Source organism: Carcharodon carcharias, chromosome 21 (genome assembly GCF_017639515.1).
Source record: "Carcharodon carcharias isolate sCarCar2 chromosome 21, sCarCar2.pri, whole genome shotgun sequence".
Taxonomy (NCBI): domain Eukaryota; kingdom Metazoa; phylum Chordata; class Chondrichthyes; order Lamniformes; family Lamnidae; genus Carcharodon; species Carcharodon carcharias.
The window spans coordinates 34,492,100-34,510,403 of NC_054487.1; the positions used below are offsets into that span (position 1 = coordinate 34,492,100).

General features: G+C 46.6%; 1 protein-coding gene across 1 annotated transcript in view; it reads left to right on the forward strand.

Annotated features, from left to right (window-relative positions):
* phf21b (PHD finger protein 21B) overlaps nt 1-18,304 on the forward strand; it is a 249,813-nt gene that overhangs the window by 162,466 nt on the left and 69,043 nt on the right. Inside the window, exon 8 of the mRNA XM_041215898.1 lies at nt 2,825-2,947. Within this exon, the coding sequence (XP_041071832.1) occupies nt 2,825-2,947 (123 nt within the window). The remainder of the gene's footprint in view (nt 1-2,824; nt 2,948-18,304) is intronic.

Here is an 18,304-nt window from a genome sequence, read left to right on the forward strand (position 1 = left end):
TTTTGCACCAGTGGCATTGCACGTCTCTGGCAGGATAGTTCCTGCGTCTGTGCCTTTCTCTTCTGCACCAGCAGCAGCTAGCCTGGGCTGCTGCTGTTAATAGCTTTTCATGTCGCACATGTTTCCTTCTCTCTGTTTTTCCTTATGTCTGACGATTTCAACTCTATCTGTTACTTTAGGATTTGGCCTATCTCTCTCTCTCTCTCCTGACTAATGATTGGTTCTGCCCTCTGATCCTGGCGACTACTTATCTCTGCCTTCGGATCTCGGCAACTACTCGCATGCTTAATTGAATCGTCTTTGCCAGTGTCAAGTCTCCCTGAGACTGCAAATTATCTGATAATGCATTACTCATTACTCCAACAACTATTCTGTCATGAATTAGTACCTCTTTTAGATTACTGTACTCTGTCTTCTGCTAATCAGTGCAGTTAACCCTTTATGGGACTTGGCCTAACATCCTCCATTATACTACAGTTAAAAGGTCCATCTCTGTTCACTGAGACAGCGGCCCAGTTGTGGGAATGTGTAAAGCCCCCTAACCCTTAACCCCTTAACACTCTCCCCATTCCCCCTCACTTACCCAGTATCCACAATAAATAAAACTCATTGTCCCAGTAATAACATTGGGAAGTCCTTGAGAAGCTCATAAATCTGTCAAAATAACCAAGCTCACATTCCCCTTGACAGCTGTGTCAACAACCCCAGCTGCTTGGGACCCATTAGTGGATTTGGAAGTCAGTTAATAAGTCATACTGAGATTCCATTGAGCAAATGTGACAAAAAACTCTCCTGAAATGAATCCATTAAAACCTTGAAGACAACTAGATCTCAGTCATCTATCGAAGCATTGAAAAGGCTAAACAGGTGGCTGAGCTGAATTTCAAAAAAATCAAAGCTATGGGCATGATTCACACCATCATCTCTGGATTTCGCTATTGTACAATATAGAATAGCACTTTATCCTGTGGATAAAATACCCTGATGAGTCTGAAAGCTTTTTCACTTCACAATGCTGTTGAGCCCCTTGTTAGCCTGCCAGATGTCAGAAGTGAGAACCTGGGAACCAAGTTATTTAATAATCACTTACTTTTTCAAAACAAAGCCCAATCATCATACACTGTAGTAAAAACATATGTAACTTATGATACTGCATATTATGTATGCCATGACGTATAGTTGGCAACACCTTTTGTACTTAGCTTTCATACAGTTCCTGACTCCAAACCATGGTTCCCCCATCGTTCATGACACCTCTGTCCTTGCATGAATCACATTGCCTTCCAAAATGAATATTGCGGAAGGCCTTAAATACCGCAACGGTGCTAACAAAGTCGGGACATCAGCATGTGGGCTCAGAACCTATCCCCTTATCCTGTGCCGCTGAAATTTGCCAGCACCGGGAGAGGGGGCGGGAATCCCGAATTCATATCATGCCTGCCTGACGTGATTCAACCTCACTTCGGGACAGGAATGTCCATCCCATAAAGTTAAATTTTTACTTTTTCTTAGAAAGAATTGAATCTATTAATTGGTGCTTAATTGTGTACAGGTAGTGGATATTAACTGGGGATTCACCTGTACACAGGAGCAGCCTGAAACTATGGTTGTTAGATTGTTGATACACATCACCTTTTAAGGCTCACCCGGCATGACGCTCACCCAGAAGCACTGAGCACTCCCTGTGCAGGGGGGGTGGGGTTGGTGGGGGACACAATTCCCTGCACTATTTCGCACATGCGCACGAAGAGCACAGATATCTCCCCGAGGCATGGAGGTGCCTCGGAGAATTGTTCCAGTGCTATATTTTTAAATAAAGACTTTTAACACTTTCCCCCTCAAGTGACACTCTCACATGAGCTGGGACATGTCAAAGAATAAAAGTATAAATTTTTATTAGATTTTAAAACACTTCATGAAATCTCATCCCACCCATGGATGAGGTTTCATGAAAAACGCGAAGGCCACCTGGGCTCTTCACCTGCCTGTCAACCTTAAGGTTGGCCGGGCAGTTCATTGACTTGAATTAATTAGGTTTTAAGTGACCTTAATATAGGCTGCGTGCCCGTCGAACTGAAAATTTAAATGACGCGCGGTGACGTCGGGACGCCTGCCCGACTTCACCACGTGTCATTTTACACGTTGGCGAGCGGGCCCCACCCCCGCTAGCTGATGGGAAAATTCTTCCCTAAATATATAAAGACTTGGCCCTGGTTCTGTTTTTCACTGCCTGACTGAGTTCTAACACAAGAAGTTTTGAGTCCTTGATGCTAGATGTTGGTAGGAGGAAAAATTGAGAGATGGGAGAGTAGTCCATGTCTGGAAGAGGGAAGATCATTCCAGTGTTTAGTGGGACTGGTGTTAATAGGGTACCAGAAAGAGGGGGAGCAGTGGGATGGCAGGAGCAGGATGTGAGAGCATTTTGGAGGCTGATGCTGATTGCTACCAAGAAAAGCATGGCGATAGCTGTTGTTGGGGGTAGGTTGACAATGGCAAGTTTGGGGAAAGGCATGGATACTCAGCTTGAGATGAAGCAGGACGGAGTGGCAGTGTCAGTTTAGAAACCCCCAGTTATTTGTGGATTAAGAGTCAGGTCAAGATTGATCCTAACCTAAATTGTAAATTAATTGTACATTAATTTGTGTACCTCATGAGCTTGTCCTGAGGATAATTTTGTTGGTTAATGTTCCACATATTATGGATTTTTTTCATCATCAAAATGCAGTGTCGAAAATTTTTCCATTACATGATAGTACATTGTTTTATACTAATTACAGAATCCTGTGGATGTATGATCGCTTGCTTTTTATAATTTTTTTTGTAGGTATTAATCATTCAGCCACAAAGTCAGACCCCAACAGAACATCTGACAGAGAAAAGGAAGACTTCAGGAGAACAACCTCAGGGCCATCTTTCCACAAAATCGAAGAGAGAAGAAAATCCGGAGGTAAATCTATTCAAAGCGAAAAGGGAGTTGTTACATTTCCTTATGTTAAATTTGCACTAGCACAACTTATAAATTAATTTTTAAGGGGAAAGATGTAATAGCAACGGATTTTAATTTTTCCAGTTTCCTTCCATTTAAGTCGGCCCTGCACGTCAATTAACTTCTGATTGAGTAATTTATTTCCACCCCATCCTATGGAGCTGGCCTATCTCAGTTCTGTATCCTGACTCACGAAGAAGCACTGTCTAGTTTTCGCACTCAACTGAATGTGAGGCCTGTTGCAACTCCCACTCCTTATCCCACAGAGGATCTACTGCATTTTCCCAACCTGGCAAGGGTTCTGTTCCAATTCAGTTCACCAGATGAGTGGCCTGTTCACTCTGCCTCACCTGATGAGAGGTGAGGTCCTCTCCAGTTTCCACTTCTCACCCAACAATAGTCTGTTCTAATGGATCTGAATTATTGCTCCTGATTTCTCCCCCTTACACCCACCAAAAGACTTGTTCCAGAGGATCATTGATCCTCAATATCATGTGTCCTAACTTTCTGAGAGGAGAATTATGTAGTTTTGCTTGCTTATAATTAAGCCCTGATTTTTAAACAATATTCTTCTTCTGTGTTAAACTTAAGTTCATAAAGTTTCATTGTTGCAGCTTCTCTGCTTATTTGCCCCCTTGATCCCAGTAGAAACCCTTCCCCATTGTATTTGATTTAATTGATTCATACCCACTATATTAAATTTAGAATAAAAATGAAAATGTTGGAAATGTTCAGCAGGCCAGGCAGCATCTGTAGAGAAAGAGTTAACATTTCTGGTCTCAGTATTTTGATTTTGTGTTCAATTTAGACTTACTTTTTCTCTATTTGTAATTGTTTCCTGCCATTGGGAGCTGTTATTTTACAGACATATCAAAATGCCAGACATGAAAAGACCAGCTTGCCCATTGTGATGCATTATGCATCACAATTCAGACACTTCCTACCTACCAAAAGTCTCCAATATATAAATAGTCAAAGGAAGGATAGGGTTGATTAGAGTCCAAAAAGATCATCTTGTGGAGGTAGAGGGCTTAGCTGAGGCACTAAATGAGTACTTTGCATCTGTTTTCATGAAAGATGATGATTCTGCCAATGTCACAGTAATGGAGAGATAGCAGAGAAATTAAATAGAATAAAAAGGATTAGAAACTAGGAGCAGGTCATTTGGCCCTTCGAGCTTGCTCCGCCATTCGATACGATCATGGCTGATCTCAATGCCATATTCCCACTTTCTCTCCATACCCCTTGATGCCCCTAATATCCAAAAAATTATCAATTTCTTTCTTGAATATACTCAGTGACCTGGCCTCCACAGCCTTCTGTGGTAGAAAATTCCAATGATTGACTACCCTCTGTGTGAAGAAATTTTTCGTCATCTCAGCCCTAAATGGCCTGTCCCGTATCCTAAAACTGTGGCCCCTGGTTCTAGACTCCCCAGCCAGGGGAAACATCCTCCCTGCATCTAGTCTGTCTAGGCCTGTTAGAATTTTATACGTTTCAATCAGATCCCCTCTCATTCTTCTAAACTCTAGTGAATACATGCCCTGTCAAACCAATCTCCCCCCATAGGACTGTCCTGCCATCCCTTTTATCAGCCTAGTGAACCTTCGCTGCACTCCCTCTGTGGCAAGTATATCCTTTCTTAGGTAGGGAGACCAAAACTGCACGCGGTACTCCAGGTGTGGTCTCACCAACGCCTTGTATAACTGCAGTAAGACATCCCTACTTCTGAACTCAAATCCTCTTGCAATGCAGGCCAACATATCATTTGCCTTCCTAATGGCTTGCTGCATCTGCCTGTTTACTTTCATTGACTGGTGTACAAGAACACTCAGATCCCTTTGTACATCCACATTTCCCAATCTATCACCATTTAAATAATACTCTTGTCTTTCTGTTTTTCACACTGAAGCGTATAACTTCACATTTATCCACGTTATACTGCATCTGCCATGTGTTTGCCCACACACACAACTTTTCTAAATCACCCTGAAGCCTCCTTGCGTTCTCCTTACAACTCTCAACCCTGCCTGGTTTTGTGTCAGCATGATGAGTGGCAGCATGGATACAGAATTGGCTGAAAAGAAAGGAGAGTAGTAGTGTACAGTTGTTTTGCAGACTGGAGGGAAGTGTGCAGTACTGTCCTTCAGGGATTGGTGTCAGGATCTTTTTGATATATATTTTCATGACCTAGACTTGGGTTTGCAGGACATAAGTTCACAGTTTGCAGATGACATGAAACTTGGAATGTAGTAAATGGTGAGGAAGTTAATAACAGATTTCAGAAGGATGTAGACAGAGTGGTGAAATGGGCAGAAACATGACAGTGGACTATAAAGCTAGGAAGTGTAAAGTGATTCATTTTGGTAGGATGAGCAACAAAAGGCGATATAAACTAATTGGTACAATTTTGAAGATGATGCAGGGACAGAGACCTAGGAGTGCATGTGCACAAGTCTTTGAAGGTAGCATGACAAGGTGAGAAAGCTGTTAAAAGGCATACGGAATCCTTGGTTTTCTAAATAGAGGCATAGATTACAATAGCAAGAACATTATGCTAAATCTGTACAAACACTTGTTAGGCCCTGCCTGAGTATTGTGACCAATTCTGCGCAACATACTTTAACAAGGATGCCAAGGCCTTTGAAAGGATGCAAAGAAGATTTGCTAGAATAGCGTTGGGGTGAAAGATGTGGAGAGACTAGAGAAAGTGAGATTTGTTCTCAGAACAGACAAGATTAAGAGGAGATTTGATGGAAGTATTCAAAATCAGCAACAGTTTTGATCAGGTAAAAAGAATAAGCTGTTTTCAATGGGAGAGGGTGGGTAACCAGAGGACACACAACGGCAGAATTTTTCACCCCATGGTTGGGCGCACGCCTGACCCGAATAGGAGTAAAATAGTGTGCAATGGCGTCAGGTGAGCGTCCCGATATCATCATGCACTCTTATGATATTTTGCTTGGTGGGTGTGTGCGGGTGCCAGAGTGGTGCCCGCCATTAATTCATGGGTCACTTAAGGCCCTTAGCAGTCCAATTGATTGTGATTTTTCCTTGCCTGCGCCATTTTCTAATCATTGCATGGGCAAAACCAGCAGGCGGCCAGCTGACATTTTCACAAACCTTATCCAAGAGCGGAATAAAAAGGGTCAGCAGCATTGCCAGTATGAGTAGTGAGCAGTTTTGGATATAAGTTGCAGCAGTTTGCTTATTGGCACTTGGCAGCTTTATCTCTGTTTGGGGCTTCATTCTTAGCTTTTCCAGGCCTCATTTCAGGACTCTTTGCTGTCTGCCAGGCCCCCTGAGGATTCAAACCATGTGGACCCTACCAGATATCAGACAGCCTTCTGTGACCCTGGTAGTGGGGATTGTGGTCTCTGCTGGAGGCACCTCCTCTGAGGAGGAAAAGAGAGGCAGAAGGGCGAAGAGGCCAGATGTCCCAATGCAACTTCCAGGGGAGTGACCTGTGGGAGGAGAGGCGGCAAGCATAAGGGGCACAGGGCCAGCAGGAAGTCCAAGGCGGAAGTGGCCACAGAAGACGTCACTATCCTGCTGCCAGGGTTTACAAGCGGCGATGCAGCTACTTCAATTCGTTCAAGGTGCAATGCCGAAGGAGGCTCTGCTTCTCATTGGAGACCGTGACCTCCATTTGCCAGATGATTGGGCCTGAGATCAGCTCCAGCTGTGTGGCTGGACACCCCATGCTAGTGGCTCTGAAGATCACAGTGGCCCTCAATATCTATGCCTCCAGCTCTTCCAGGGGCTCAGTGGTGGATCTTTGTGGAGCCTGCCAATAAGCTGTCTGCTGTTGCATCAAGCTGGTGACAGAAGCTCTGTTTAGGCGGGTACTGACCTTTATACTTCACCGTACGGACAAGACCAGCCAGGCTGAGCGAGCCAGAGGCTTTGCAGAGATTGCTGGGTTCCCCCGTGTCCAGGTGCCATCGACTGCACACGTGGCCATCAAGGTGCCAGCTGGTCAGCCCGGTGCCTTCATCAACAGGAAGGGATTCCAGTCCATGAACGTGCAGATAATGTGTGCGGATTCTGTAAGTCTGTGCAAGGTACCCTGGCAGCTTTCATGACGTGTACATCCTGAGACACTCCTAGGTGCCGAGGCCCTTCAATGCCTTCAAGTGGATGGATGGCTGCTGGGTAACAAGGGCTATCTATTGAAGAGGTGACTCATGATGCCTCTCTGCCACCCAAGACCAAAGGCAGAGAAGCGTTACGAGTCATGCCTCCATAAGGGCGATGGTAAAGAGGACCATAGGCCTTCTCGAGATGCACTTCCGATGCCTGGACAGTTTAAGGGAGCACTGCAATACCCCCCAGAGCGGGTGTCACTGATCGTGGTTGCATGCTGCATTCTCCACAATCTGGCATAGGCAAGGGGGCACCCACTGGAGGAAGGGGATCTTGTCACAGCTGCATAGGCCACAGATAAGTCCAGTAGTGAGTCTGAAGAGGAGCATGGTGAGGAGAACCTTGAGGATGTAGAAGCAGACCTTGATAACTTGGAGCGAGACAAGGACACCGGGAACACCTTGATCCAACACTCCTTCAGCTAGGCTACCAAAGGTCAATTTCAAACGCATGTCAGGGCTGCCTCTTCCATCCTGGATATCTGAAATGACCCTTTCGTTTGAACCCAAAGAACACTTAGTGTTTGTGCAACAAAGTTCAGAGCCACCTATGTCCAGAATTACATACTGACGTACCCTGCACCAATAAAATAAAAAGGTGAAGCATACTCAGGCCATGATGACAAAAACAATTCCAAACTATTTATGTAAACTTCTCTGGTCTTCATTCCCAGACCAGTATAGATAAAGTAAACATAAATGAACATAAAGTCACCCGCGATCTTAGCCCTCTTGTACTTGTGGTGCCTTTAACTTACATTTGTGAGTCCTATGCCTAGGTGCTTCCCCCTTGCTGGCACCGGCATTGGAAATAGCCTGCTGACTCTGCTGTCCTTTTGGCCTTGATGACCTTGGTGGTTGTCTTTTGGCTAATGGAGCCTGTGCTAGCCCTGCCTGGGTGGAAGTGGCCAGTGCCACACCTGGCATTACCTCAGTCATCACAGCCTCATCTGATGCCATGGTCACAGGCAGAGGGGCGGAAGAGCTGCTGCCATCATTCAGAGCACCCTGAGAGTAGTCCGCAGAAATGACAGGCAGCTCGTGCGCCAACGTGAGGTCGCTCTGGACCTCCCTGCACATCATTGATGGACAGGCATTTAGCTGGGATACTGCCTCATCCATCTCCCACACTGACACTGACCACCTACGATCATTGCCTGTGTGAGGTCTTGCAGGTCTGAGTGCAACCCCACAAACCCCTGATTCTGTCCCTGGAGCTGCCCTTCCATGAGAGTTGCCACTCAATGGAAGGGGCAGTGCGCTTGCCCATGACGGTCAACGCATTGCTCGCGCTCCACATGGAGTCCTCCATCACGGAGACCATGGTGCACAGACCCTCATGGATCTCCGCCAGAATCTCCCGAACATCTCGCTGGACGTTCAGCTTCTGCTGCTTAATGAACGATTCCAGAGACTTATCATCAGCCTTTGACTGAGCATCATCCTGGTCCCCAGCAGTCCTCCGACTGCCGGCGCCCTGGGCACTCTCTGCCTCTGCTTACACCTCAAGTGACTGTGAAGTGCCCTCACCAATGTGCACCGAGATTCTAGCTGCCGTTCTAATGCTCAGCAAGTTGCCGGTATCTGTGCTTGTGCCTACTTCCAAGAGCAGATGTGACGCAGGTGAAAATGACGCCTGGTGGTCCATCGTTGTCAGGGCTGGCCCTATGGGCATGCAGATCCGACGCCTGCTGGCGAACCTAAAAGGGAGAAGAAGGACATGTCATTAGTTAAAGTCATCATGCTGTCACTGTGCAGCTGGGCACCCTGGTGAGACAATGGAGATCTGCATCACGGTGCCATCGTCTTTCAGTGATCAATGGGGACTCCAGGTTTGAGGCTGCCATCAATGAAGAGAATTGTTGCACAAAGTCTCATCTCTGTGCACTGCACTCTTACCTTCATCTGATGCCCCTGCCTCTCCATGCCCAGTTGCACGGGGAGCGTGCTGGCTCTTGAACTCTAGGGTGCCCTGCTTGAACCAGGGGGGACAGCCATACCTTGACACTTCACACTGACCCATGCCAATACGGTACTCACCCTTCCTGAACACAGCAGGTCATTGAAACGCTTCTGGCACTGCACCCTTGTGCGCTACACCACGTCATGGCTGCTCACCAGGGCTGCCACCTCCTCCCATGTGTTCTTTGTGAAGTGCGGTGGCCTCCTCCTCCCATCTCTGGGGGCAAGGGTGTCCCTCCTGACAGCCACCTCCTCCAGGAGGACAGTGAGGCACTTATCAGAAAAGCAGAGAGCCGAGTGCCCACCTGACCTGCCCTCCCTTTCTGTGGCTGCCTGGGCCATTTTTAAACCGGCAGCCGGGTTGCCCTTGGACCCGCATGGCCCTTCCTGGCCATTGTAGAGCCACATTTCACACGGGGTGGGCCTTAATTGGCCCGCCAGTATGAAATCACGGTTGGGGCCCGATTGTGGGCGGCGGTCGGTTTCGTGACTACTCCCAGCCCACCTGCTGCGCTCGCCCGACGAGGGAAAAATTCTGCCCATAAATAAAGTCATCAGTAAAATTATGATCTTGAATGCAATGCTTGAAAGGGCAGTGGAAACAGATTCAATAATAAATTTTAGAAACGTAATTGGACAGATACTAAAATTATAAACATTTGCAAGGCCATGGGGAAAAAATAGGGGAGTTGGACTGATTGGATAGTTCTTTCAACGAGCTGGCAAAATGAACCATACAGCCTCATTCTGTGGTCACCCATTCTATGATCTCTGAAAAACCTGGAAAACGCCTCTCTAACCCTTCAACTATCAAAAACTATCATCAAAACTAGTTCAGGAGACAAGATTGATCATGACTTGTATTATTTGACACCCAGTTTTTTTAAGATATAGGCAAGAATTTTTCCGTCAGTGAGTTGGGGGCGGGGCCTGCTCGCTGACGCAGGATGATGTCGGGAGGAACCCCCGATGTCATCCCAGTCCATTTAAATATTGAGGAAGGCAGGCGGACAGTGAAATCAGCTGTCCACCTGCCGACTTGTCAATGGCCAATTGAGGCCATTGACAGGATAGTTAAGCTCATTAAATGCCCTGCCCATCTAACCTTAAGGCTGGCGGGCAGGCCAGGAGCCCCAGCGGGGAACAGAAAAAACATGAAACCTCATCCACTGGTGGGATGAGGTTTCATGTCTGTTTTAAAAAAGTTTAATAAACTTTATGTCTTTTTTATTAACATGTCCCATTTCGTGTGACATGAGGGGGACAGGTTAATAAATTTTTTATTTGTCTATTCTTGATGTTTAAAAAACTTTGTGATCTCCCTAAGATAGTACTTAGTCTCAGGGAGATGTGCGCTCTTTTGCACGCATGCGCGAAAGAACACACTTTGACAGTGGTGGAATCCCTCTCCCACCCCCCACCCCTGCACAGGAAGCGCATAGCGTTTCCCGTTGGGTGGCCCGCCCACTTAAAATGGTGGAAGGGATCGGCTGCCACCCGCCGCCAAGCTGGCGGGGCCCGCCCACCCACCAAGGGCAAAATTCTGCCCATAATCTCTGCCACAGCCAGGAACCAGTCCTGCTCTCTTCAACACTCATTGCATGAATCAGCTCTACTGGGACTAGGACTGAGATGAGGAGAAATTACTTCACTGCAAGGGTCGTGAATCTTTGGAATTCTCTGCCCTAGAGGGTTGTGGATGCTTTATCATTGAATACATTGAAGGCTGGTAGACAGATTTTTGGTCTCGCAGGGAATTCAGGGATATGGGGAGTGGCAGGAAAATGGAGTTGAAACTTGAGATCAGCCATGATCATACTGAATGGCGAAGCAGGCTCTATGGGCCATATGATCTACTCCTCCTATTTCTTGTGTTCTTATGTACTATTCTCTGGTATGTAAAAAAAAAAAAACCTTCTAACATCTAACCTAGTTCTAGCATTGCATAACTTAAAATTTGACCACTGGTCATTCCAATATAATTAAAATAATTTGTCAATGTGTACACAATCTAGATAAAAGCAAAAAACTGTGGATGCTGGAAATCCAAAACAAAAATAAAAATACCTGGAAAAACTCAGCAGGTCTGGCAGCATCTGTGGAGAGGAGCACAGTTAATGTTTCGAGTCCGAATGACCCTTCAACAGAACTAAGTAAAAATAGAAAAGAGATGAAATATAAGTTGGTTAAAGTTGGGGGGGGTGGGACAAGAAGAGCTGGATAGAGGGCCAGTGATAGGTGGAGATAACCGAAAGATGTCACAGACAAAAGGACAGTGAGGTGTTGAAGGTAGTGATATTATCTAAAGGAATGTGCTAATTAAGGGTAGAAAGCAGGACAAGCAAGGTACAGATAGCCCTAGTTGGGGTGGGGTGGGGGGAGGGGATCAAAATAGGCTAAAAGGTAGAGATAAAACAATGGATGGAAATACACTTAAAAATAATGGAAATAGGTGGGAAAAGAAAAATCTATATAAATTATTGGAAATAACAAAAAGGAGGGGGAAATTCGGAAAGGGGTGGGGATGGAGGAGAGAGTTCATGAACTAAAATTGTTGAACTCAATATTCAGTCCAGAAGGCTGTAAAGTGCCTAGTCGGAAGATGAGGTGCTGTTCCTCCAGTTTGCTTTGAGCTTCACTGGAACAATGCAGCAAGCCAAGGACGGACATGTGAGCATGAGAGCAGGGTGGAGTGTTGAAATGGTAAACGACAGGGAGGGTCTGGGTAATGCTTGCGGACAGGCCGAAGGTATTCTGCAAAGCGGTCACCCAGTCTGCGTTTTGTATCTCCAATGTAGAGGAAACCACATTGGGAGCAATGAATGCAGCAGAAAGGAGTGCTTGGGCCTTTGGACGTTGAGGAGAGGGGAAGTAAAGGGGCAGGTGTTGCACCTTCTGCGCAACACTCCTTTCAAGTGAAGCAGCATTTCACTTGCACTTCCCTCAACTTAATCTACTGCATTCGTTGTTTCCAATGCAGTTTCCTCTACATTGGAGAGACCAAACGCAGACTGAGTGACCGCTTTGCAGAACACCTTCGGCCTGTCCGCAAACATTACCCAGACCTCCCTGTCTCCCTGTTGTTTGCCATTTCAACACTTCACCCTGCTCTCATGCCCACTGTCCGTCCTTGGCTTGCTGCATTGTTCCAGTGAAGCTCAACGCAAACTGGAGGAACAGCACCTCATCTTAAGACTAGGCACTTTATGGCCTTCTGGACTGAATATTGAGTTCAACAATTTTAGATCATGAACTCTCTCCTCCATCCCCACCCCATTTCCGATTTTCCCCCTCCTTTTTGTTTTTTCCAATAATTTATATATATATTTTCTTTTCCCACCTACTTCCATTATTTTTAAGTGTATTTCCATCCATTGTTTTATCTCTACCTTTTAGCCTATTCAATCCCTTCCACCCACACTAGGGCTATCTGTACCTTGCTCGTCCTGCTTTCTACCCTTAATTAGCACATTCCTTTAGATAATATCACCACCTTCAACACCTCTTTGTCCTTTTGTCTATGACATCTTTTGGTTATCTCCACCTATCACTGGCTCGCTATCCAGCTTTTCTTGTCCCACTCCCCCCCCCCCACTTAAACCAACTTATATTTCACCTCATTTCTATTTTTACTTAGTTCTGTTGAAGGGTCATTCGGACTTGAAATGTTAACTGTGCTCCTCTCCACAGATGTTGCCAGACCTGCTGAGTTTTTCCAGGTATTTTTGTTTTTGTTTTGTACACAATCTAGCTCCTTCATTATTTCAAACACCCTAACCAAATCACACTGAGACTTTGCTGCTTTAAGACTATTAAGTTTTTTGAGCTGATTAGAGTAGCTAAGATATTCTGAACTGAGAATCAATCATGTGACCTTCCTCTGAACCTTTTCCAAATCCTCAATATCACATGAAAGATCTGTTTGTATACATAAATCTTTGGACCATGTGCATTTACAGTTGTTACTCTTCCTCATGGCACTTGGTTGCATCTTATGTCAATTAGTAATGCTGAAGAAATGCTTCCATTAATTTTAATGGGTACCATCCCATTTTAATGGATTGAGAAATCAAAGCTGCATAATAGGAGATATACAAGGCTCGCAAAATTCAGTACACGCCGTGGGAGATTTACATACATATAGATGTATCTGTATAATCCTGCTGGAAAGTGGATGCGTGACTGGACTTTGAATGTGGCTGAGATGCTCATAGTTAAAAAGCCAGCTGACAAGATATGTAAGGAACAAAAACAGAAAATGCTGGAAAAACTCAGCAGGTCTAGCAGCATCTGTGGAAAGAGAAACGGAGTTAACATTTCAAGCCCATCTGATCGTTCTTCAGACTCTTCAGAAAAAGGCTCATACAGACTTGAAACATTAACTTTGTTTCTCTTTTCACAGATGCTGCTAGACCTACTGAGTTATTCCAGTATTTTCTGTTTTTGTTTCAGATTTCCAGCATCCGCAGTATTTTGCTTTTATCTTAAGGTATGTAAGGATGTGTATGAAAATTGAACACCTGAATGAGATGTTGGAAATCTGCAATCATCTGTAGAACCACACTACAGATTTGTGCTTTACGGTCCTAAAATTGATAATTAACGCATGATAAACAAGTTGGAACACTTGGTGGGTTTTGATTTATAAACTAATTTGCTCAGTGAATTAGTTGGATTTTAAAGGTTCCATAGCATTTGAAGAAGAGTACGTGATTCTCCTAGTGTCTTGGCAAAAGATTCTTGTCTCAGTCTACAGCATCATACACCTACAGTATCAAATAAATCAAGATCATCTGGTCATTCACCTCCTTGCTGTTTGCAGGAAATTGCTGTGTCCTAATAGGTTGATGTATTTCCTTCCATAACTGTGATTACAATTCAAACCAATTCATTTGTATTTTTTTTTAAATGTCAAGTAGCTAATTTAAATATGGGGGTGACCTGGAGATTAGTAATCATAAAATATAATTTAATGAAATTGGAGAATAAAGAGTTTCCTACAAAACCTAGAGTGTCATATTAGAAAGGGGCAAATTTTAGAAAGTTGAATATTGTTGTTTGGTGGTACAGAACTTGCGTTTTGCTGAAAAAAGAGACATGCTATCAAAGCTTTTTGTCTTGCACTCATCAGGATAGCCAGCAAGAAATTACCAACAGTCACAGGAGAATAACAATTTATACTGCATGAGAAGAGAGCGCTGATTGGCTGGCAAATGGACTCTAATAGGTGTAAGTGTTGCCATGGAGAATACTGAAAATCTTGCAAGCACAGGCTGGTTGGGTACGGTCAGTACTTTACCTGTTGCGAACTCAAAACATAGAGTGGAATCCTCCCAGATTTGTACTAAGTGCGGTAGCAGGCAAGTAAAATGACATTTTACCTTTCCAGCCACAATGCACCTTTTCACGCTGTATCTTCCCAAACCTCCCGCATTAGCTATGTATTCCCAGGAAACACGCCGTTTCCATGATGGGAGGGCTCTCATTTGCCCACCACGCCATCACCTCGCTGCTCCATCACGCCGGGCACCTTATTTAAAGTGCAGCCAGGCACGCACCTCTCAGTGCTTCCAGCCCATGACTGCTGCACAGAAGACATGGCCCTAAAAGGCATAAAGACTGCAGCCCCCAGGTTCAGTGATACATCCCTCGGGTGCCTTTTTGACACAGCGGAGGCTCACCGTGATGTCCTCTACCCACTGCTCTGGCCGGGCCGTAGGATGGGCAGCGACATCACCAATCTGGCTTGGGAGGCGGTGGCAGTGGTGGTCAGCGCCACCTCCCTGCAAAAGAGGACAGCCACCCAGTGCTGCAAGAGGATGAATGATCTCCTCTGTTCCGCCAGGGTGAGTCACTCTTCTCGTCACTCTCAACTCGCACACTCATACCCATCACACATCCAAAGGGCCCTCACTCACTGCCAGTTCAAGGGACATCACCATTCACTTTCTCACACACCTTCATTGCGCTCATCCCATCCATGAGGCCACTCACCAACCACATATGCCAGGCATACTTATCATCTGGCCTAGCAGGTGTCCTGCTTACACTCTGTCCACCTCCATATATGCAGGACAAGAGGGAGAAGTTACAGACTGGTGGAGGATTGCTTGAAATGAAGGTCCTCATGGACTTTGAAAACAGAGCCATCCGGCTGGTCAGCGAGGATCTGAACTGTTTCTGTGTTGAGGTTGGCAGTGCTCTACCAAGTGAAAAACCAGCAGTGCAACACCCATCAGACAACCATGCTGTCAGTGATATGTCCTGTTTTACAGGCCACTGCCATGCACTAATTATCTTCCCTTGCTTTCGCAGGCACATCAGCCAAGCAGCCGACTGAGTCCACGACCCAGGGCCTCCAATCAAGCCCCAAAGAAACCTCAGAAGAAGGATCCGAAGGCACCCTCCTTGAAGACCCGCCAGAGTGCTCACCCACACCCTCCACCAACAGAGATACTCACCTTGGTGGGACCTACATTTAGAGTAGCCTCAGGATCACAATCTGGTGAGCACATCATGTTTTCTGATCCACAGCAGGCGGCGGCAGGAACTTCCCAGGTGTCCGGCTGCTGGAGGCCAGAAATTTGCTGAGTCCAAGTCAGATGACAAGCCTCTGCACTCAGTCATATCACAGTTGCTGGTGCTGCAAAGGCAAGCTCGGGAACATCAGGAAGGGATGTCCACCTCACTCCTCAGATTGCTAGGCATGATGGAGGAGTCCGTCAGCTTTCAGCCTGAGGTGATAGCGCTGGCATGCTAACACACCAAAGTCAACACTCGTAGGATGGCAGCCGCCTTGGAGTCCTCGGTCCAGGACATTGCTCCTGCGCGTGCTGAACTCCATCGTTGATGCCATAGTTGACCTCCAACAGTGTGCACGCAAGAGGGGTGCTGGGCAGCCTGATCTCACTCCAGCTACCCCTCAAGGAAACAGCCAAGGGCAAATGGGCACCCATAGGGAAAAGGACCAGTACATGTACCCCCAGGGCCATCCATCCAGGTTGACTCTGGGAGTGTCCAGCCCCTCTTCCTGTGACCTCAGCAGCTCCAGCTCCACAGGCCAAGGAGAATGCCACTGACACACAGCAGGACCTCGAAAGCAGTCCGGGGCCCTCCAGGCCTCAAACCCCCAGAGGATGCCCACCAAGGTCATCACAAACAGAGCGTAGCAGTCTGCCTCCACCTCCACTGTGGATGCCTGTGAGGCACCAAGACGTAGCGGCAGGGTTAGGAAGGTTAAGAAGATGTCGTTGCACATCCTGGGCACAGGTGTTAATCACTTGTACATAATGTTCACTATTGGCAATTAACTCCCAAGAATGTCTCCCAGCCTATGACTCCTTGTTCTGATGAGTGGTGTTTGTGTCACTCAGATGTGAAACCTTTCTGCACAAGATAAAGGCAGGTGTCTCAGCAACAGGACCTCTTCCCTGTGCTTTGTACAGCTTTGTTTCAGACCAAAATGATAGTCTGGCATCACACTCCCTGGACACATTCCTGATCCCTGCACCATGACGGTGCTTGTCATTGCTGCCAAAATGTCATGGGCAGGCATCACAGAGTTCTGTAATTCTCTCTATGTGCTCTCAGCGCCTTTAAGTCGGGGCTGGCTCTCATCTCTTCTGCATCTGTGACCAGTGACCCTCAAGGGGTCATGTGCTAAAGGCAGACAGAGGATCAGATGCTTTTAAAGTTTCATGGCTGTGTCTCTATGATATGATCCTGATCACAGAGCGCAAGCGTCCTCAGCCGGACAGGAGTCAGACATTCTCAGAGGCTATGCGAAGATATTTGGAGTGTCCTCTCTGCATGTTGTCATCATCATCCTGCAATCGAGTGATTATTTGGGCCTCCACTGCTTCTCCATGACAGGAGCATTATCACAGAGGGTATGTGTGCTGCCATAAGCTAGACTGGAGTCAAATGTTCATAGATACAATGTGAGGGTCTACGGTGCCTCCTCACTGCATGTCATCATCATCCTACAAAAATTTAGCAGCTATGAGGGCCTCCTGAACGCACCTGCCTTGCCTGGCCGTTATCATCGCCTTCGAGGACCATCTCATCCTCATTACCATTGATGTCCTCCTCATCAGAGGAAACATCCAGCTCCTGCATCTCCTCCTCAGCCAGTTCTAGTCCCCAATGCAGTGCCAGGTTGTAAAGGGCGCAGCAGGCAACGCCGATGCGTGATATCCTCTGTGGACTATATTGCAGGGTTCCACCAGACCAGTCCAGGCACCAGAACCTCATTTTCAGCATCCCAATAGTTTGCTCCACCAAGTTGCAGCATGAGCCTTGTTGTACATTAATTCTGCTGCAATCTGAGGCCGTCACACGGGTGTCATCAGCCACCTCCCCTTGTCCCCGAAGGGCCACCCCTGCAGCCTCTGTGGACCCAGGAAGACGTTAGGGATCTATGACCGACTGAGAAAATAAGAGTCATGCACACTTTCTGGAAACTGTGACCAGACTTGCAGAATGCTTTTGTGGTGGTCACACTATCTGCACATTCAATGAATAGAATCCCTTGCGGCTGACATTATTGATTGCATCTGGTAACAGTGAGCTGAGCACCACATGAGTACAGTTGATGGCACCCTGCACCTGTGGGGAAACCCAGATCTGGGCTAATCCACGTGCTCTTGCATCCTGGCTCTTCTGGTCCCGGGCGAAATGCACAAAGTTGTGTGCCCTTGTTAAAATGGCATCCATAACCTCCCGGATGCATTTTTTGGGTGGAGGCTTGTGATATCCCACAGACGTCACCTGCGGGGCCCTGAAAGGAGCTATAGGTGTAGAAATTGAGTGCCGTGGTCACTGACAGTGGATGCCCTCCATGTGCACATGGCTCCAAACCCTGCAGCAGCTGGCCGGTTCTCCAGTAATGCACAGTCTTCAGCAAAACTGGTCCTCAGTCATCTGCGTGAATAAAAGGCGACGTCTATAGACCCTGTGACTAGCTAGGCGCCGACCAGTGATGGTTTGCCGTGGCTGTTCAGCTGCGTGTACAGGGGCCTCAGCCACCCCTCATTCCAGTGGGTGCTGCTCCTCCCTTTGCACAACCAGGTGCCTCAGTTGCGATTTTCTCCGTTGTCTTCACTCTCTGTACGCCATGAAGCATACAGTTAGTTCACCAGGCTCCATGACCCTGATGTACTCTTCCTGCAGGATGAAGGAGAGAGATGTGTGGTTAGCATGGGTGTACCAA